At 33.5% G+C, this 23057-nt stretch overlaps 1 protein-coding gene across 2 annotated transcripts in view; it reads right to left on the reverse strand.

The window, feature by feature from the left end:
- LOC136036510 (uncharacterized) overlaps nucleotides 1-23057 on the reverse strand; it is a 94113-nt gene that overhangs the window by 51239 nt on the left and 19817 nt on the right. For both annotated transcript variants that reach the window (XM_065718801.1, XM_065718802.1), the window contains exons 2-3: nucleotides 10524-10710; nucleotides 2369-2473 (exon numbers count right to left, since the gene is read on the reverse strand). In XM_065718801.1, the coding sequence (XP_065574873.1) occupies nucleotides 2369-2473; nucleotides 10524-10710 (292 nt within the window). The remainder of the gene's footprint in view (nucleotides 1-2368; nucleotides 2474-10523; nucleotides 10711-23057) is intronic.

Genomic DNA, 23057 nt, shown 5'->3' on the forward strand with positions numbered 1-23057 from the left:
TTAAAGTCTTACCCCACACCTCCTCAGCACAAGAACTCCTCACTGCCCAGCTGCTAATCAGTGAAAATAATAACTGATTTCTAAATTGCGTATAAGTTAAAATTTTTTGTTTTTGAGATTGCTGAGAACTTGTCTGAGGCTAAGATTGCAATATAATAGGCCTAGAGCAAGACACAATAATTGGATATCCCAAAAACAGGCAGGAGTGGATCTAGCTAAACACATTAGGGGAAGGGGGGCAATGTGACAAGGTCACCACTGATTGACTAAATTGACAAATTTGGTATTAAAAAAAGAGTCAAAGATAGAAAAAACAAGGAATGAGGATGCCAGAAAAATCTTGGGGGTGGGCCCGGGGTTCCCCTTCCCACGCCCAAGATTTTGTTTTCATTACACTTAGCATCTAAGATTGTTCAAAATAGCCAATTTCATACACGAGGATGAATTTTAGTTTGGGTCTCCGAAGTTCAAAACATACAGCCTTCTAGCTCTCTTAATTATTCCTGATTTCCACTGCACTTGACATTGAGGGACCTCTCGTATTTTTGAAATTTGAGGCTAATGTTATAATATCTAAGTTCAAAAGCAAGAAGTATCAAGTCAATATTTCATAAATCTTATTTACTTTCCGCCAAAAAAGGTGTTATAGGAAGCAATTTGCAAAGCTTTGGAAATGGTGTTTAGTCCCACTTTATAGGAATATAAAGATTTAAAGTTCATTGAGTACTTTTTAAATATACTTTTTCAATTTTAACATGGGATTTTCGACCTCCATCAGTTCATTTAATCACGGCCTTAAACTTCTGATGCCTACTTGTGGGCATGTTGCATTTATGACTTATACATTTTGGTCTAATATGGAATGAATCCCGTTCAAGCAAAAGCCATATGGACGGAATCCTGCCTAAGCATCAATAAAACACGTCCGAACTTAAAATTACAAGTACTTCATCTAGTTTGTAGATGAAGGGTTGGAAAAATGACTTTTTCGGCAACCTGGGCCCAACAAGAAGCAAGACGTCATGAAACAGGATGGACAAACGCCTTATGAAAAGATTTAACGGTAGTAGGGACATTTAGAGGTATTTAATAGTGACGCTCTCAAGAAAGTAGGGTGAAGGAGGAGCATGCGCAGTTTTATTGACCTCAAGTGGCGTAGAGGTGCAATGAGTTGCCAGTAGTAGTATTATTACAATTTTTTTAAATATAGGCTACATAATATGCAGTATGTATTACACATTGCGGATCATTATGTAGCAATATTGAAGCATATATCTCAATTTAGATCTCATATTTACTTTAAATATTATCATAGTCATGATTTACTTCAAGCTTTAACTTTGAGGTCCAACACAATTTATTCAGGTCTTTTGTGTTTCATCACTTACATTATTATTTGTATACTGAAATTTGCATAACCAAAACTTTCAGGCTCTAACACACAAGTGTTGGCGAACTAAATAAGCGTCAATTCGACTCCCTATGCGCCGGTAATATCAGTAAAGGAGTGAATACAAGAGTGAAAAGAAAATCGGATTTCCACAAAATCGGTGGTGTAAGTATAAATAAAACCAGTCATAAGCTTTCTTTAACACTTTTCTCCTTTATCTTTCTTTTATGGAGCTAATCGATCTGATTACTAAAAGGCATTACTAAAAAATAATAAGAAACAGTGCCTAAATATACAATTAAAAAAACATGCCACTTCGTAAATGAAAATTAAATAATAAAAACCAAAGTCAACTTGTAAATATTTTCCTTAATATAAATTCAACAATTATCCTGATGAATTTCAATGGATACCAAGTTACGTAATTATGCGTTGTTTCGTATTCAAATTGCGTAACCGAGTAATTTGCGCAAGTAGCAATGTTTCTTCTTTTCATTTATAAGCTAACTGTTGAACTATATTGCAAATATCGTCAGCAACATTCAATTTTTTCCCTTCAGACTCTCTATGGTCTTTAAGACTTCAGCGGAGAAAAAGAGAGACTACTTGTGAAAAAATTCGACTGGTTTTGTACTTTTTACTGTCCTAAAACTTCGTATGAAAGATCCAATCAGAAGGAATTATCGTTCTAGTAACTAACTTAAAAGTTAACACATGGGAGTTGGAGGGGGATCAAAACCTAACAGTTTTGAGAAAGCAGGGGTTTGTGTCTCACCAGAAATAAGAAACAATATGATTGGTTTCCAAAAATATGTTATGAGTTTAAACCAATGAAATTAAAGGACAAATTTTTACCATGCTATTATACGAGAGTAATCTCTTTTCTAACCATTGTTTGGATTTTGCAATACCAGTCGTCCGCCACATTTAAGATTTATTTTTTCCTGCGATTTTAAAACAATTTTAACTTTCTCTCACCTGCTGGTTGTATTGAATTGTCCGTGATGTTTGACCTCAGGAGGGTGGAGAAGGAAGGATCGTCTTCCACTGAACTCTGATCTTTGAGTTGATCAGCTTGCTCACCTAAAACGATTAAACGACTGTAATAAAGTAAATAGTTGTTATATACACATTTAACATAATGAGAGGTTAAGCGATTGTCTATTACTGTTCTATTCACTGAAACACCATTATTACTCAAGCAAAAACATTTAACGAACGGTGTTGTATGCTAGGTAAACGGTAATAAAAGGTAGCGGCGGCTATTGGTGTGGTTGTTATATATATATATATATATATATATATATATATATATATATATATATATATATATATATATATATATATATATATATATATATATATATATATATATATATATATATATATATATATATATATATATATATATATATAAGTATTTAAGATCCATGCATCAATGGCAAGAAGGAAACGACTTTCAGAAATCATTTACACAAGGTAGTGCGTGTCAAGCGTGGTGGAATTGTGCCAGGGACAGTGGGATTGGGCCTGGCACGGCAGAAACCTTGCGACACAGTGGCGCTCTGAGATGTACGATCGGTGGCGGTAATTGACCCCATCTATTAGTGGTCCCCATGCTACTATTACTACTAATAACTCACTGCAGCACCAAGCCACATGTGGCCAACACAGCCACGCATGCTCTTCCTCCAACCTAATCTATTCAAGACCTCCCTCTTTACACCCTCACAGGAAGTGCCCATTTCCTTAATCTTTATTTATGACATCCTCCCGACCCAGACGAGGACGACCTACTTTCCGTGTAGCCCCAGAGGATTGGCCAAAAAGGACAATCATCGGCAATCTATCATCCTTAATCCGCAGAACGTGGCCTAGCCATCTCAACCTTTCTTTCATTATAGCCCTAGCAAGCGGGATTGAACCACATTTTTCGTACAATCCACTGTTTGAAATACGGTCAGTCAGGCGGGTACCCGGAACAATCCGTAGGCAATTTCTCTGGAAAACATCTATTAAATTTTCATCTGCTTTTCGGAGCGCCCATGCTTCAGAGCCATATTTGACAACAAATTTTGCTTATGTTTTGTATAGTTGATAAGCAAAAGTAATATTCTAGCCTTATATTTCTCTAAATATCGAACAGGATTGGGACTTGATTGCCATCAATTTTACTTTGGGAATTTTGCTGGTTCATCATATTAGACGCTGCATCAACGTCGCATCGTTGAAGGCAAAGGTGCGTCTATTTCACTCAAGCGCTGATATCCATTCAAACAATGTGTTTATTAAAATATATGTAAATATAGTATTAAAAAACAAATTTTAATAAATAGTATTTATAATCTTAATATAATAATAATATTATATAATTAATTTAATATTACACATTATATATATATATATATATATATATATATATATATATATATATATATATATATATATATATATATATATATATATATATATATATATATATATATATATATATATATATATATATATATATATATATATATATATATATATATATATATATATATATATATATTGTTTTACATTATATATATTATTATATTGCTAGTATAATAATATATTAATAATGATAATAATAATAATGTAATATTTATAATATTCATAAATACTGAATAAACTGATCCAAATAAAAATCTGTGATCGTATAGAAATCGTGGTACCAAGGACGCAAATGTTCAAAAATGTACGGGGGGTGAGGATTTTTGTAAAGATAACATTTTTTTCAAAACCAAAAGTGGGCGGCAGATTTTATTTTAGATTTTTTTACTTCAAAAGCCTCCAATTGGTGTCCCTTAGTGATGACCTTGAAATTACCTGGGACTCATTTTCAAGGGTGTTGCTTCAAAAAAATATGTCTAAGATATGTATCAGAAGTAGCTAGGACCTCTATTGAACTTGGAAAGGTAATAGTTATACTGCTTAGAGTGTCAAATAGGTCCAAGATCCACAGACACAGCATGGGAGACGTGTGGTCAATTATAGCATATATGTTATATTCAATAGGATTATTATTCTTAACCTAGTTTTCATTTTAACTTATTTTTGGTTGGGTGCCAAAATTTTAGTTGCAAAAAAAAGATCATTTTTTCACAGTAGTAATAATTTATATTGACATTAAACCATCAAAATGCAAGACTCCACAACGTAGAAGCTACCATGTGTAATCAGGGCTGCAACCCGGTAAAAAAAACTAAATTAGCACATAAATCACTAGATTATTGAATAGAAGTCATCAGAAATCACTAAAATTATAACACTCTTTATCATTGTAATTAATATTTTTTTTTTGTTTCTTTACGATGTTCTATACAGGTGTACCTACAGGAAGAGGATAAAACTACTCCCTAGATGTGGAAAAATACCTTTAGATTTATGTTTTGTTTTTTTCTCAAGCAAAAATTATTCTTGAAATTTTGAAAAATGTCTTTTTGCTTCTTCAAGCTGAAAATATAACAAAATCTTTGCTTCCTCCTTGTATTACCAAAATTGGTACCACTGGCTTATACATCGGTCAGTGAAAATTATTTATCAGTGATCTAATCCAAATATGTGATTTTTATTTTTATTTTCTTTCCTTGTCAAATCAAAACAGCATCTTATTTTCCCAAAAAAGTATAGGTAATATTTTCTTTTTACTATAGTTGAGCTGGAATGTTTACTCGGACACCAGCGAGAATTTTGAAATTGGCCTTTTTATATATCGTTAAGCATCGATCTTATTGCTTCTTTAATATAATTAAATAAAAAAGACAAGTTTTTTTAATTGAAAGTAAGGAGCGATATTAAAACTTAAAACGAACAGAAATTGCTTCGTATATGAAAGGGGCTGCTTCCTCATCAACGCCCCGCTCTTTACGCTAAAGGTTGACTCTTTCAATTCTACAGTAAAAAACAGTAAACTTATATGTTTGAATTCAGCATTAAAATGAGATTCTTTTAATGTAACTATTGGTATCAAAATTCTATTTTTTAGAGTTTTATTTACTATTGAGCCGGGTCGCTCCTTACTACAGTTCGTTACCACGAACTATTTGAAAAGAGGTACTTGTTAATTATACGGAACACAGTCAGGAAGTAAAGTTATTTTAATCCTAATGAAATATGTCAAAATATGATGAAATAGTACTTTTATTTATATAACAATATATTTGGGCTGTATATTTGCACATTAGGGGGTGTTGGGGTAAAGTAACCTAACCTTACCCCCCCCCCCCTCCTAATGTGCAAATATATAGCGCAAGTTAGACAAGTCCAACGAATTCTGTCACCTGTTATTTGTCTGTGTGGCTATGAAACTGTTTTTTATAGATTGTACATTATCCTCAGCAAATTATCTTTAGCATACTATTATCCCCACGCCTATCTTCAGGGCCTGTGGGGCCATGTTAAATTTAAAGGTATAGTTTTAGAACCTTTCTACTATGCTAAACAAAATGACTATCTCAAACTTTTGATCAAACAATTTTTGGGGAAAAAGGTAGGTGGAAAGGGGGCTAGTAGCCATCTGATCTTTTTGCTTAAATAAAAGGGACACCAGAAATTTTAATTTCCGTCCAAATGAGCCCTCTCCTGATGCTCTAGGACCTTTGGTTAGGTAAGATAATCCCTGAGAAAAAAAGAAATTAACACACATCCGTGATTTTTCTTCTGGCAAATAACACAAAATTCAACAATTTACAGATAGGGGCTTGAAACCTCTACACGGTTATGCCGGGTTCACGGGTTCCTCAATAAACCTCTACACGGGTTCTCTGTTATGCCGAAACCAATAGTTTGATTTTAATTAAAAAAATTTGACTTTTAGTTGATGTTTCTTCCCTTTTTCAGGCAAATGTTGGCAGTTTCTTAGACTTTTGTTGGTAAAACCAAGAATCATGCTTAATGATTCTTGTATATTTGGAACCAACATAACAAGCCGATAACAAGCCAACATATCAACATCCATTGATATAAAAATACCGTTTCAAGAGTTTTGGGTACTATTGTTGCTACATTCTTACAGTTCGTTATCACAAACTGTTTCATATATTAGCACATAAATCCGAAAACTTAAATAATGGGACGTTATTTGCGCTTATTAGGTGTTTTTCAATTACAAATTATTGGAATATTGATTAGATATTAGAAGTAAAGATTAAAACCATTAGATAATTCCCAAAGTAGACCCCCCCCCCTAATTTCAAATTCTTGGTAAAAACTTCCTCAAACTCTAGGCGGGCGTGTCTTTATAAAAGCTAACAAACAAGTAAGAGAGTCATACCTACTCCCGCCATTTACCCGTGCCATTTAACCAAACACTTGGGAAACTATAAGTTCTGTGACTATCTTAGTTCTATGACTATCTGCCTTAATTCTCCTGCTCTAGGAACGACGCATGGACGGATAATAAATAGAATTACCTATTAACAAATGAACTAACATCGTTTTTACACAATCCCACTAATAAAGGGGTTAATGCCAGATTAGCCTACCACTGAATCGGACTATCTGTCTTGGTCTTGTCCTACAATTAGCCCTGGCTTGATGCCCACAACTACTTGATTTTAATTCAACCCCTCCCCACCCAAAACGATGTCCCTGGTCTGATATGGGCATCTGGTGGGAACCAAAATCGAAAGTTTCAAAGACGGTATGATTGCAAAAACGCTAATTTGGAACATATTAGGAACTGTAGTGAGTCACTATTTTGTGCTTTTTTATTCATTAGCTTCTTGTATGATTTATTCGATTGGAGCATCAATCTGCGCAGTATATTTTGAAAAATCACTAGATTTAGGGAAAATATCACTAGTTTTAAAATAAATATCACTGAAAATAACTAGCTAAAACAGAATCACAAGGCAACCAAAAAAAAAAAATAACTAGAAATGGTGATAAATCACTAGGGGTGGCAACCCTGAGTGTACTGTGGGTTGAAAAAGCTTTTTTATCTTTTTGTCTTTAAGACAATCTGCGCAGTATATTTTGAAAAATCACTAGATTTAGGGAAAAAATCACTAATTTTAGAATAAATATCACTGAAAATCACTAGCTAAAACAGAATCACAAGGCAACCAAAAAAAACTAGAAATAGTGATAAATCACTAGGGGTGGCAACCCTGTGTGTACTGTGGGTTGAAAAAGCTTTTTTATCTTTTTGTCTTTAAGACAATCTGCGCAGTAGCCTATATTTTGAAAAATCACTAGATTTAGGGAAAAAATCACTAGTTTTAGAATAAATATCACTGAAAATCACTAGCTAAAACAGAATCACAAGGCAACCAAAAAAAACTAGAAATAGTGATAAATCACTAGGGGTGGCAACCCTGTGTGTACTGTGGGTTGAAAAAGCTTTTTTTATCCTTTTGCCTTTAAGACAGAAAAGTGTGCCACTCTTAAGGTGGGAAATGGTGGTAAGGTGCAAGAGACGGTCAAGAGGGGAGAGGGGCATTTGGGTGGCAACGTGACATCAAGAACTACAAAAAGTCAGGGATGTAATACTAAAAGTATTGCAATTTAATTCCTGCGCAACACTAGACAGTTTCGGCTTGTGGTCAGTAAAACAGTGCCAATAAATCAGAATGGTGATTGCCAAGGATTTAATCTGACGAAATATTCAGACTAGCAAAAAATCCATGCTATACCTGGGAATTTGGCTGAATTGTGGTTTGAAAGACGGTCAGAATAATTTCATCGTCGTAATTAAACCATCAATCATTCGGTATGGTGTGAACAAAGTGTAACATATCAATTCTTGTTCTAGTTTCTTTGGTTGAATGGAACTTTAATTAGATTATAATGACCAGTGTCCCAGTTCGAATCGACTAGTTGTAAAAATGAAAGCATAGGAAAATGGTGCAAAAACGATTAAAAAATAATTCATTCTAAATGTAAAGTCTACCTTAAAAAAAGGTTCCTATATGAATTAAAAGATACAATCATGAGTACACCCAGAAAAAGAAAATATTTCAAGAAAAATACGCCGACCTACATTGAGACATTCTGTCATTTATATTTTCAGATCCTAATATATATGAGAATCCTCTGGTGCCCTCTTCGAACTTCGGCCCGGTGCACCAGTTGACAAAATTTCTGTGAGTTCAAGGGCTTAAGTCATATATGGGTTGAAATGGTTGAGAGTCCTTTAAATTACAAGAGCAGAGGTTGTTTTATTTATTTTTTTTGAGTTGTCACAACATGACCCGTCGACCGCTGCTGCTAAACTTGTGCTTTTGTCAATTTTTTTTCTTTCTCTCTCTCACATCCTTTTTGCAAAATTCACTTTGTTGGGAACCATCTACAGGGAAATCATAGATAATAGTCTCTATAATAGATTACGCTACACCTAACAAAATATATCGTATGATTTTCGGTTTTGATGAATTTGCGTGTTTCCTGGTAATAATTCAGAAATATTCCTTAATAACCTACAGTCTGATGGTTTTATTAATTAATTTAGTTCAATCAAGATATAAGTCTCCCAGGGCACCAATTAAAACGTGACCCATGAGGGGAGGGGCGTAATTAACGCCTAGATAGGCACTAATTAGGAGCAGCAGAAAGGACAATTCACCCACTGTTTTTTGAAAATGCCTTTCCTGGAATTTTCCGTTTTAAAAGATTGGAAAAACAAAATTGTCCACTCCTCTTAGCTTTTGGAAAATACCCTTTGTTGCATATTCACAGAAATTAAAATTATAACCCCTTATTTTTGTGAATTAACACCTCTCGAGTCTCCGCGCAGCCTACTTAAAGAAAGTGAGTCTCGAAGCCAAGAAGAGTTTGTTTTTTAAGTTTTGTTTTTCTTTGAGAAACACTTTCTTATTCAGAATGATGGAAGACTATAAAATCCTTAAAATATTAACAGAGAAGATGTCATTACTATTGACAAATAAGATATTGGGTACTTTGGTATTAGTTGAAACTTACAGAATATACTTATACGTTTAAACCATTTGACTAGCTGGATTAAGCAGGGCAAAACCGCAACAATGCCAAGTAGTAACAACGTACAACCTTCTAGCGTACAATTCTGTAAGTATAAGAATCCAGAGGCGTTCCCAATATAAGCGAACCAATTTTTATTAGAGACTAGCTCTAATAAAAAACCTAGTTGGTGGGGGCGCTTCGCCCCCCCCCCAAGCCTTGAGCTTCGCCCTTCTTATTAGTTTTTAGTTTTTTTTTGTAGTTTTTACCTTTTTTTAAGCCAAGGTTCGAACCTGGAGCCTCTTGAACCTAGAACCTGGAACATAACGCCTAACCAACTTAGCTACATCGGCTTGAATACATTCGTTTTTGAATTGGTATATGATGAAATAATTCAGACGTCATATGCGGACAAACACGACGTCACTCGACAGACAGACAGACAACTTATTTTTATATATATAGATAACATTCTTAAAGCACCTAGGACAGTGACAATGAAAGTTGGTTGTTTGAATCAGTCCAGTGAAAACTTTCACACAACATATGTATATTTGACATCCTGTCTGCAGCTATTCAGCTCTTGGTTGTTGCGGAATCCAAGTAAAAAAAAAAAAAAGAAAGATATGTGGGTAAAACATCAGCAAAAAATCAGCTAAATGGTCCTAAGCATCTTAAGAAGGTCTAACTTTCCTTTGAAGATATAGTTTTCTTCAGAAATCAATTACGAACGCTAATTGCTAATATTAATTACCTATGTTAATGTTAATTGCTAATGTTAAAATTTTGGCGGACAAGAAGCGTTATCAAATTTAAAGAAAGAATTATGCTTTTTGTTTTCATGGTTTAGGGCGGCAACACAGAAAAAATATTTGGTACCGCCCTAAAAGCTCTTAAATTTGCCACAACCAAAAGTAAGACTTTTCGTAATTTTTAGGCTTGAATAGACCTATGACAAGTCCTGGGTAGGGACATGCACATGGAGAGGGCCTGTGAGTCCGAGCCCCTGAAATTCAAAATTTATGGGTAATTTTTATCCAAATTATCAAATAAAATTTGCTTTTAATGTTGTCCCCTTCTCGAAAAATACCTGCCTATTCTAGGGAGAATTTTTTTTTATTTGCCATCTTTGATACTATGAAAGGGGACTTTTGGAACCAAAGTTTCATTAATTTATCAATGCCCTTACCTTGTAGAAAATATCCCAGCAATCCAGCTACTATTGCTATGAGAAGGACAGCTGCTAAGATTGAGATCCAGCAGCATAAACTGCCTCTTTTCCCAGAGGGGTCGTGGCAGTTCCATTTTGGTGTCCTAAATTTCCCGCTAGTTGAACTTGGCCTGGAGTCAGATACGGAGTATAGTTCACTTGAACTCTAAAACAAGAAGAAACATTAGATTTGAAATATTGTAATTTGTCATTTGATACTCTATTTTAAATTTTCACGTTTTATAAAGTTAGTAGCCTATTTCATTTCAATCTTAGCGCCATCCTGGTTTTGAACGTCTATATTACTTTTTGCCAAACAATATCATGGCTCATTACGATTATAAAGAGACAATAAAACTATTGTGAAAGAACAATAAAAGAATAAAAATTATTTTTGGTATTGTTGTAATTTGACATTTCATATTCAATGCAATATTTGATATTCTATTTTGAACTACAAAATTAGTTGTAGACTAGTTCGATCCAAAATTGTCGTCCAGGCCGTCCAGGTTAAGAACAGCTATATTATTTTTTACTACTAAGTTATCATGGTTCATTATGAAAATACTTATTAGGTCTAAGCTTTCAAATTCAACTTGGCCGGGAGTCGGGTGTTAGTTCAGGGGATATAGCTCGGGGGGTATTGTCAAATACTATAATAAATAAAGTTAACTTGAACTCTAAAAAAAGAAGAAACTTGCTTTTTGGAATAATACAATTTGATATTCAATGTGACATTTGATATTCCAATTTGAATTTGGCTTTCTATCAAAGTGTTGGTACTCTATTTCGATTTTTGTACCGTCCTGGTATCAAACGTCTATATTATTTTTCGCTGTCGACCACTCCGTCGAACCCTGAATTCCTCTAGTAATCAATCTGACTGAAGCCCCTTTCAAAATCACCCTAAAGGCATTCTAAACTATATTTAACATGGATATTCTTTCTGCGAGATGATTTTTGTCAAAAAAAATGTTGCCCTACAGCGAAATCAGCAGCGATTTTATCTATATACTCTGTTTTTTTTATTGACTTAGTCAATTAGTATTTGAACGGTTCAATATCTAATTTGAAATTTGAGACAATCAGGGGTGTAGTTGCAGTATTTTTATTAAGGGGAGCAAGATGGGGTGCTATTGAAGTAGGTGCTATTCGAGCGGTAGTGAAGAAAAGTAACTATTTAACAAACACGCTACTTGGTGAATTTAACAACATTACGCAATACATTATAAACAACATTACGCAATACATTATAAACAACTAAGTCACATTAAACAGCCATGAATACAAGTGCTGAGGTTTGGCTTTTACCAAAATTGCCAGGAATGAGCTGGTGCTGACGACAGTAGTATAGTGTAAACAGGCTTTCTGGTGGGCCAAGGTGAATGTTGTATACACTCAGATTTTTTTTCAGCCAGATTCACGACTAATGTTGCAGTGCATATCCTCCTCCACTTCCCCAACCCCTCCCCCAAACGACAAGCACTAGATACTGTATCTCATAACTGAACCAAGCTCTATTCTAATAGCGCTATACATTTGCTCGCAATTTTTAATAGATTTTTACTATGTAAGATTTAATTTGTTGTACTAAACGTTTAATATACGTGATATATTATTTACAATTATTTATTTACAATTTATTTTATGTTAATTTTTATTTAATTAATTTATTAAATTAACTTTTTATTAAATTATTTAAATTTATTTAAATTTATTTCTTATTAAAATATAAATTTTTATTAAATATTATTTACAATTTTTTATTAAATTTATTTGTTTGTGTGTTCACCAATTTACATTAATAAATAAGAATTTATCAGCGGGCCAGATAAAGCCAAAGCAAAAATCATAGGCAGCGCAATATCGTTGTCTAAGTAAAGATACAATATAAGTCAGTGTTGCCATAGGTTGCGTAATATTATTTAGTGGCATATGTCCTACATTTGAAAAGCAACCTCGTTTCAAATTTAACAGTATCCGAAAAAGTTAAAGTTAGAATTATTAACTTATCTATTAAGCATTTTTACTGTTTTAAAAAGTAGAGTTGAGAGAAAGAGCCAAACTTTAGCGCAAAGAGCGAGGCGTTGAAGAGGGAACAACCCCTTTCATATTCAGGGAACAACCCCTCATGGGGTAATTCCTGTTCGTTTAAGTTTTAATGTCGCTCCTTACTTTCAGTAAAAAAAAACTTTTTTTTAATTTTCTTTATTTAATATTGAGCCTGATTCTAAAAACTTAGCTGAGCAACAGGGGAACCAATGAGAGGAGGGGGTTTATCTGTGCTAAATTTTTTTTTGTATCTCAATTTTTTTAATAAAAAAAAAACCCTTGTCCCTTCAGCATTTTTAACGTCAACATCTTATCCATTCAGCTAAGACGGCCAAAGGCAATGTGTTTGGAAAAATGTTAATGTGGAACATATTATGGAGTGTAATGGACCCTTATTTTTCTTGTTTTCCTTATGTTAAAAATGAGCACGGATTAATCAAAAAAAGTGTGAGCTCAAAGTAAAGAGCAAAGTTGACACTTAAAACGAGTAAGTTTTAAAAAATTAATAAATTATAGTTTTATCCAAATGATCGCGGAATCTTTAGCTGTTTGATTTGTTTACGGCTAGGGGCAACTGTCCCCTCGCCCCCCCCCCCCTAGACGACATCTGACTATTTCCATGGAAAGAAAAAGACAAATTTTCTGTCAGTACCTCCCTGGTAATGTCCCAGTAGTCTCATTGTCCCAATAGTCCCGATGGTTTAATTTTATGGTGCATTTTCGAAAGCCAAAAAATTTCTGAAGAGAAAGTATCCCAACTTTTTTAAACCAGGCAAATGATTCGTACGTACTAACGCTATGCGATGAATCCTGACAAACAAGGTAATCCAATTTCTGAAGAGACAAAAATTTCAACTTTTCAAGAAAAAAGATTGGTTCTTTTGTGAGAGATGTGAAGCCAGAAAAAGAACAAAAAGCTTTCGAGTCAAGATATTCTTATGAGTCAACTTATTTTTTTTTCTGTGTTTTACTCTTGACAAACTGTAGCAGTGAACTATTACAGAAACACCATCACTATTGATCACATTGTTGTGATCAATTTCTGAGCATTTAGCTTGGGTATTTTTTAAGCAGTCCAATTAGATCAAGGATTATACAAAAATTATACGAGTTTTGTATAAATTAACCACTAAATTATGTTAATAGATATTACAGGGGCCACCAAACATTCTTTTGTACTTAAATTTCTGATATTATAGAAGTGACTTATGCGGCATCTAACCCTGCTTATGATGAAAGCTTTGAACTGGTTTGGATATATATGGTTAATCCTTTTTTACACATTGAGCTTGATTCAGACAATTTAGCTAAACAACAGGGGCACCAATGGGAGGAGGGGAAAATCTGTACTAATTTCTTAAGATCATTTTTTTGTATCTCCGTTTTTTAATGAAAATATCCTTACCCCTTCAACATTTTTGTGAATTGGTGCCCAGGTGAACACTTTAACCATTAACTGACCCTAGACAAGGTCAGTACCATGTGAAGACTAGTCTGCATTAGTCTTGAACCACACCATAGCCACAGATTCAGATTCATTTATTCAAAAATGAATTAAACACAACTGTCATTAAAGGCGAAAATATAATAATGAATTAGGTTCTCGTAGATTTTATAGTCACATTTATACTGCACAATCGGAAATTTAAAATGACCTTGGTTTCAAGTACCATGTCAACAATAATATATACTGTTGTCTAATAATATCAAGTCTCTGTGTATCTTTTATAGTTGTTACTGTTATTTTTTAATATATTTTATTACTATTATTGTCTAACAATATTGTTTTGTATCTTTTGTCGTTATTTCTTATATTATATTTTATTAATATATTTTATTATCATTGTCTAATAATTTTGTCTTTGTATTTTTTACAGGATTCTTCATGCAGACGTTAAGCATTTGTCCAAGTCTTTTTGTAATTTTTTGGTGATACCAAAGAAGGCCATGACCGGTTACTGTCCCCAAATGACGTGGAAGAATCCCGTTGTGCAAGTATTGAAAATAGACGGACTGCCTGGCATCAGCACTATGTAGTACAAGTACAGTGGATTGGAAACTTATTGTATACTTTCTCAAAGCTACAGCATATATGGTTGGGTATAAACCGAAGTACAACACATCAGGTGACTCCGTTTACGATATGGAGGTATGAAAACAGGATCGGCGGAGTGGACCCAGAACAGGACAGCCGTGATAATTAAAAGGGTGACATACGGCTTTTTTGCAACTTTTTAGGAAAGCCAAAAAACGAAAAAAGTTTGTCGGCTGTGGTCGCTCTGAAGGATGAGGCTAATGGAGATTAAATTTAAAAAAAAAACAAGTTTTTTTTAACTGAAAGTAAGGAGCAACATTAAAACTGGAAGCGAAGAGAAATTATTACGTTTATAAAGGGGACTGCCCCTTTTTAGTTCTTTAGTTCTTTTAAAAAAGCTTCTTATTGTTCTAATTAAACGACCCCCGTGTTTCAGGAGTCGTTCTTAAAGAATTGGGACAAAATTCAAACTTCAGCGCAAGTGTTGAGGACGGGGCAATCCCTTTCATATTCGTAATAATTTCTGTTCGTTATAAGTTTTAATGTTGAAAAACTTTTGCTAATCTTTGCTTTCAGTTGAAAAACTTTTTTTTTAATTTAATTTCGGATCGTCTTTTAAATAATGCCAGGAAATTTGGCCCCACTTTCACGGAGAAATCCCACTACCCACGAAAATACGCTCAAAACTATTCAATCTCGGTGAAAATTTATTCCTGACAATTACCCTAACAACTTCACGCGTAAAATTGAGACGGAAAAGAGACATCGAAACATAGACAAGAATTTTGTTTAGGAATTCTGGCAAAACCTCCAGCATATAATTTCCCCTGATAAGCTCACCCCCTGGAAAATTCCCTCCACAAGGAAAATTCACCGGTGGAAAAACCGCCCGCAGAAAATTCGTCCCCCATGCCATACGAAAATGTATACATGCTTCCCAATAACAAATAAAGGCGTAAACAATAGGGAAATTTTATCACTTAAAGATATTCCCCTGGGGCTGGGGGGGTCACCCTATATACAAAGGCATAGTTATGGGGTCTTTCAATAATGATGAACATAATGCTTATTTCAAAATTTTGATGTGACGATATTGGAAAAAATGGTTGGGGAAGGGGGCCTATTTACTCTCCAATCTTTTTTGTCACTTAAGGAGGGTACTAGAACTTTCAATTTCCGTTCCAATGGGTGTTTCCCCTTTTTTTGAAAATCAGGCAAATTTTCTCAGGCTCGTAGCATTTAATTTATAAGACTGAACTTAATGAAACTTATATATTTGAAATCAGCATAATGAGCCGATTCTTTTGATATATTTATTGATATCCAGATTCCGGTTTTAGAGTTTCGGTTGGTATTGATCCGGGTGGCTCCTTACTTACATTTCGTTACCACGAACTGTTTGATAAAGAGACCATATTTTAAACCAACTTCTTATGCTCTTTTCAGTTGTATAAATAAAATTCAAATATTCCAAGGGAATTCCAAATTGTTTCATTTTATGACGAATGTCTCCTTTTTCCTAAAGATAATATGTCGTCCTTTGATTATTACAGCCGAGGGGGCGTAACAGGAAGAGCTGAGGGTGTTTGAGACGCATACTCGTATACACCTATTATAGGTAACTTAAAAGCCCTTGGTAAAATATATAGGAATACCAAAAATTCAGATTTAACCGAGAATTGGCACAATTACACAGAAAGAGCTGAGAAGGTGAGCTAGCGAAAGCGACAGGTAATATTTTGACAGATGTTGTGGACTTGACTTCATTTTGGGAAGTAGTATTTGTCATGAGAAGACAGAACTTTTTAACGAACAGGTGCAGAAAATTGAATTCCGTCACTGTCAATTATGCAAAATAAGCTTTCTTTATAAATATAGCGTGTACAAAAAATCCATACTAAAAAGGGTGCAATAAACGGTGTGATGGCAATATGAAAAAGTTTATGCTTTTTGGTATCCAAAGAAGATATTTTATCTCAATTCACCAAATACGACCCAGTTAATATAGCCGTTTATAAATTAAACACTGATAGGACATGGGTGTTAATTGACGAAAATATATTTTGGATGTATTTTTAAATATCAGTGTGCAGTTTTTTTTTGTTTTTTTTTTCAGTAGCAATATGACAAAATATATTTTTCAACGAAAATATCAAAAAAGGTATTTTTCTTTGAAATTGCCAAATAAAACACATTTTTTGGTACTTGTGTATTATTCAGAACACGCTCAATAAGTGCAGTTAGTTTCTTTTGGGAAACAAACTACGACGCAGGTACATTTTAATTAAATATTTTATATATAGAGGTGGTTAGGTTAGGCTAAGTTAGGTATTTGATATTATGCACCCCGCCCGCTTCCTAATGTGCAAATATATAGCCAAAACTTTTGGCTATATGAAATGAAACAAAATATAATGAAAATATAATACTTTATTTGGATAACTGTAAAATTACAACTTAGAATTATGTACCCAGAACGCAGAAATGTCGTTAAGAATCAAATCTTCATTTCAAAATCCATGTTCAAACACTATCTTCTATCACTATGCGTAGCAAACTAAATTGAGTTTGGTCTTTGTGGCTATGAAACCGGATTTTCTCAGCAAAATTCTTGAGTGTGTTCTGAATTGAATTGAATCAATTGAATAATGAACAAGTACCAAATTTTTAATTAAAATGCACCTGCATCATAGTTTGTTTCACGAAAGAACCTAATTTCACTTATTTAGTGTGTTTTGAGTAATGAATAAGTACCGATTTTTTTTTAATCCAGAGGGGAGGTAAAATTAAATCTAGGAAGGAAAATTAAACCAAGGGTTATGCATAAGTCCAGTCGACATTTTCCGTCATGAGTCAGTCCAAAAAATTTCCATCATCCCTTAGTTCTGCCCTATGATGGATGGATGAATGAATGATAGACTATCTATCAACAAGTGGAAATGACAAAAAAAAGTCATTGAGTCATTAAGTCATCAACAGTTTTTAGCAGTAGCGGGTGACAAATGTTAAAGAAGGAACACGAATCAAAAATATTCCCAAAAATGAGCTAAAAACATGCCACCAATCAGCTGAAGAAGTTTTCCCTTTCATTTGAAGGTCTGATTGTCTTTGGGATCTTCAAAATGTTGCTGTTTCAATTTGTACAGGCAAAAACCATTATCAAATTTAACTAATTGATTCTGCTTATTTATTTTCAGGTTCAAAGTGACAACACTGACCAAAATGTGCATATTTTAAAGAGAGCATAAACCTTAAATACGAAAGACGACCGTCTTTTTTCGAAGTTCTAATTATTGGGAATAAAGGGGCTAAAGTCTGGAAAAAACGATTTTCAATTGTGTATTTTCTTTTTGTATTTGTTCGCTTTCTTGTGTATGAGAATTGATATAGCTTTATTCTTGAGCTTTTATGTTTTTCGTTTTTATGTTTAATGTCCTCGAGTTACAAATTTATGTTATGTGGAGTGGAGCTTAGATCAGATGGCGTAGAAAAACCAATTAGAAATTATTTAACAGATAAAAATTTTAAAATAAAAGAATTTTAAATAAAAGGGAGCTTTTGAAGTTGCATGTAACAAATAAGTTGAAAGCGTTCGAAGAGGATGGAAAAGCTATACATGGTATAAATAAGGAGTTAAATGAAACAATGGGCAGATGTTTTATGGAGTTAAATGAAATAATGGGCAGTTGTGCAGAATCGTGTAACCTGACAATAAAAGAAAGAAAGAATGAGCGATAATTTGATTTGGAATGTAAGTTAATGAAAGAAAAGATGAGATATTTATAGAGTCATTTAAAAGAATGTGATAGCGCTGAAGATCAACGTTTGAGATTGGCCGAATATAAAGATAAAAGAAGGGATTATAAAAGATTAATAAAAAGGAAAGAAAGAGTTTGAGAAAAAGAAGAAACTGGATATTGCAGATGATTTTAGAAATAAGGACTTTAAGAAGTTTTGGGGTTATATAAGGGACACTAGTGGAAAAGGAAAAGGAAATGCCTAGGTTTTTCCTGACGCAAATTCATGGCCTGATTACCTAGAAAGCTTGGAAGCTGATTGTATAGAAATATAAAAGGTAGCACATACCCCAGAGATAAATGTTTATCCTATGAGGGAGGGAACAGAATTACGATTTAATGGCTGAAGTGAATAATGATGAGATTAAGTAGGTACTGATAAGAAGAATTTAAAAGGAGGTTCGGTTGCAGGTGTTGATGGTGTACCATTAATGTCATTTAAGAATTTTCTACAATTTTTATGTCGATAATTGTTTTTCTTTGTAATAAAATGTTAACTTCAGGACAATGCCCAAGTGATTGGAAGAGGTTATTGCTTATCCCGCTTTTTAAGAGAGGAAACTCCAAGGTGCATGAGAATTGTCGTTTAATAGCGCTTGTCCCTGATTTAAGTAAGGTAATGGAGAAAATATTAGATTCTAGGCTTTCTAAATGGTTAAATAAAAATAATATCATACATGAAGAAAATGGAGCTTTTAGGACAAGGTATGGGACGGTAAATGTAAATAACGACGAAGACAACACTGCCTTTCCATCACAAACACAAAAAACAAGAAGAACAATAGGGAATTTTTTAAGACAGTGGGAAACAAATTAGAATGAATATTTCGGCCCTATGTCCAAGGGCCGTCCTCAGCAATACAAATAAGAAAAAACAACTTACGAGAGAATAAAATCAATAAAACTAAAATGAACAATTTTTCAAAACAGTCCCAGCATCCTTACCTCAGCGAAGTTCAACCAGGACTGAAAAATAAATTGTTATGAAACAAGGCAATCCAATGAAATGAAAGAAAATGATTTAAAAACAGGTTTTTAATGCCAGCCTAGCTTTTTTCGCTGCTGATCTTATAGGTATATTTGTGACAGGTTCTGTGTTAACATCTTTTGGTTTTTTTAAATATTTTGTAAGGTCATTTTTAATTAAATTTGTGTATAAAACATTCAGTGAATAATCTCCTAAATCCCTATTTAAGGAAATATTATTAGTCTTAAGTCTGATTTCAATTGCTTTTCGAACTACTTGCTTAATGTCTAGATCATTGCTAATAATGGCGGATTCTTCAAAAGGTATTTTGTAGCAAGGATTTTCGAAAACATGGCTACTTAAAGCAGAATTAAAAGAAACAGAAGTAATATTATTAGAATTCAGAGCTTTGGTGATATCATCTTTATGTTGTTGTAGGCGTTTCTCGAAATTCTGGTGGGTTCTCCCTACATAGAATTTGCCACAGTCGCATGGTATTTGATAGACACCTCTTTGGCGAGTAACTGGAGTCTTATCTTTACCAGAATTTAGGAGATTTATGATTTTCAAATTATTGGTAAATACAACATACAGATTATTTTGTGTGCATACTTTTTTAAGATTTCTAGTGATTTTTGGGATATATGGGAGGTAAATTATGTTTTGGAGCTTATCGGGATTTTCACATGATAAATTATCGTTGATTTTATGGGAGTGTCTTTTCACTCTACGGTTAATTGTATTATTAATAAATAAAAGAGGATACCCATATCCAAAAAGTATGTCCCTGAAAAAGTCTAGTTCAGCTGTGATGTAGGAATCAGAACAAATATTCAGGGCACGATCTACGAGAGATATTACGACACCTCTTTTAACTTGTGGGGGGTGGTTTGATTCAAAATGTAAATATCTATTGTTTTGTGTTGGTTTTCTGTAAATAGTAAAATTGAGTTCATCTAAGTTACGAATAATTAGAACATCTAGGAATGAGATTTTACTTGCAATTTCAATTTCTAAGGTAAACTGTAAATTCCTATCATATGTGTTAAGGTGATCTAAAAAAAACCTAAGTTCGTTTTCCCCATAGCTCCAAAGTGAAATTACGTCATCCATGTAACGTCCCCAAAAGATATGATTCAAAAAGTATGAATTTAATGTCCATATTTCAATATGCTCTACATAAATATTCGCCAGTAACCCGGAAAGAGGCGTACCCATGGGTAAGCCATTGGAAATACATTCTGACGGAATTGGAAATACATTGAATACTTGTTACATAGTTTATCCAAGGTCATTAAAACGTCGCAATCTAATCCTGTTGCTGAAACTTCTATTTTAATTTAATTTATTTTCTAATAATTTTTCGGATTCTGCTACATTAATATTTGTATACATAGAAACAACGTCAAAGCTACTGATAATTGTATTTTCTGAAATATTTAAGTTTTTTGAGTTTTTCAACTAAATCAACTGAATTACATATATAAGATTTTTGAGAAAAAAACAAAAGTTTTAAGGCTGTAGATAACCATTTTCCAATGTTGGAGGCGGGGGCTTTCGTACAAGCTACAACTGGCCTTAAAGGAATGCCTTGCTTATGTAATTTTGGTAGACGATAAAATTTTGGACAAAAGCTGCCTCGGGGAAAAATTTATTATATAACTGTAGAGTAATTTTACCATTTTGTTTTAGATGTTTTGATTCGTTTATAATTTAGTTAGCAAATACTGATCAGTTTGCAATAATATTACATATGTTTCTTTTGATTCTGCTTTAAGTAGCCATGTTTTCGAAAATCCTAGCCACAAAATACTTTTTGAAGAATCCGCCATTATTAGCAATGATCCAGGCATAAAGCAAGTAGTTGGAGAAGCAATTGAAATTAGACTTAAGATTATTAATAATATTTCCTTAAATAGGGATATAGGAGAATATTCACTGAATGTTTTATACACAAATTTAATTAAAAATGACCTTACAAAATATTTTAAAAAACCAATAGATATTAACACAGAACCTGTCAGAAATAGACCTATAATATCAGCAGTGAAAAAAGCTAGGCTGGCATTAAAAACCTGTTTTTAAATCATTTTCTTTCATTTCATTGAATTGCCTCGTTTCATAACAATTTATTTTTCAGTCCTGGTTGAACTTCGCTGAGGTAAGGATGCTAGGACTGTTTTGAAAAACTGTTCATTTTAGTTTTATTGATTTTATCCTCTCGTAAGTTGTTTTTTCTTATTTGTATTGCTGAGGACGGGGCCCTTGGACATAGGGCCGAAATATTCATTCTAATTTGTTTCCCACTGTCTTAAGAAATTCCCTATTGTTCTTCTTGTTTTTGGTGTTTTGGGCGGTAGATAGAGCATTTATTTTAAATGCATTAATTGGTAAGTATGGAAAGGGAAAAACTTGTCTTTATTTGGGATTTCTAGACCTCTATAAGGCGTTCGATAGTGTAGACAAAGAGCTATTGAAGGATGCTCTGTTTGGAATTGGCCTCCCTTATTTGTTTTTGAGGTTGATAATGAGTATGTATATTTGTGTGAGTAGAATCGTGTTAGTTGGCAACAGCTTTTCTAGGTTTTTTAATATAAAGATGGGAGTAAAACAGGGCAGAAGAATATTTACAGATGAAGAAATTAAGGCTGAATATTGAAAAAAGTGAGGTTGTTTTTTAAAAAAAAAAGGCAAGTAAGTGGTGAAGATAATTATAGGTTTAATTTTTATAATAAGGAACTGAATGTAAGTAAAAGAATAAAATATTTATAATAATTAATAGAGGCAAAGTAGCCATGTCTCCAGTTTTTAGAAACCAGACGATAATGGGGACATAAAAGAATATTTAATACAAAGGTTTTACCAGTTATAGAATATCGAGCAGAGATTTGGGGCGGAGAAGCGGCACAGCAGTTGGAGTCCCTCCAGCTGCAGCATTATAAAAGAGTGTTTGGGTTACGTCAGACAACTCATTAACAGATTCTGAAAGGTGACATGAGCCTGTTTTTGTTAAAACTACGTAGGTCTATTTTGATGCATAGATTGTTGAATTATGGTTTGAAAACGTCAAGAGGGAATGCCTTACTTATGGAATCATGGTCTTGGTTTCCGTGACCTACCAACAGATTTAGAAGGCAAGGTACAATTTATCTTAGAGGGTCAAGAAATCCAGTATTGGCAAGGGCTGGTTTTAAATTCTGCAACATTGAATCATAGTAATAAGGCTAAACCTAGTTTTGGAGAGGAAGTTTATTTTAACTTTAATTCACCGACTGTGATTTTATATCGAGGTGTTCAGCTTAGGGCGAACTGCCTTCAAATTCAGAGTAGGCAAAAAATGTTTCGACAAAAAGATAGTTGATCCTGAAGGGTCAACTAGGGCAAGTATTTACGTCCTCTTCGTAAAAATGAGGACGAAGATTCGGAGCATTTTCTCTGGAAGTGTCCGGTGCTCGCTGATTTAAGGGAAAAATACCTACATGGGATTGTTTTGCTGCTTCCTGGTATTTTACAAAGTAATAATCAAGCCACATTATTTCGTGCTGGTGTCTACATAGATAAAAGCTTAGAAAGAAGGAAAAGCTTAGAAAGAAGGAAAAGTTACACAATAAATTGTTAATTCTTATATAGAATTACAATTATTTTCTTGCTAATATACCATT

Source organism: Artemia franciscana, chromosome 15, assembly GCF_032884065.1.
Source record: "Artemia franciscana chromosome 15, ASM3288406v1, whole genome shotgun sequence".
Lineage (NCBI taxonomy): Eukaryota > Metazoa > Arthropoda > Branchiopoda > Anostraca > Artemiidae > Artemia > Artemia franciscana.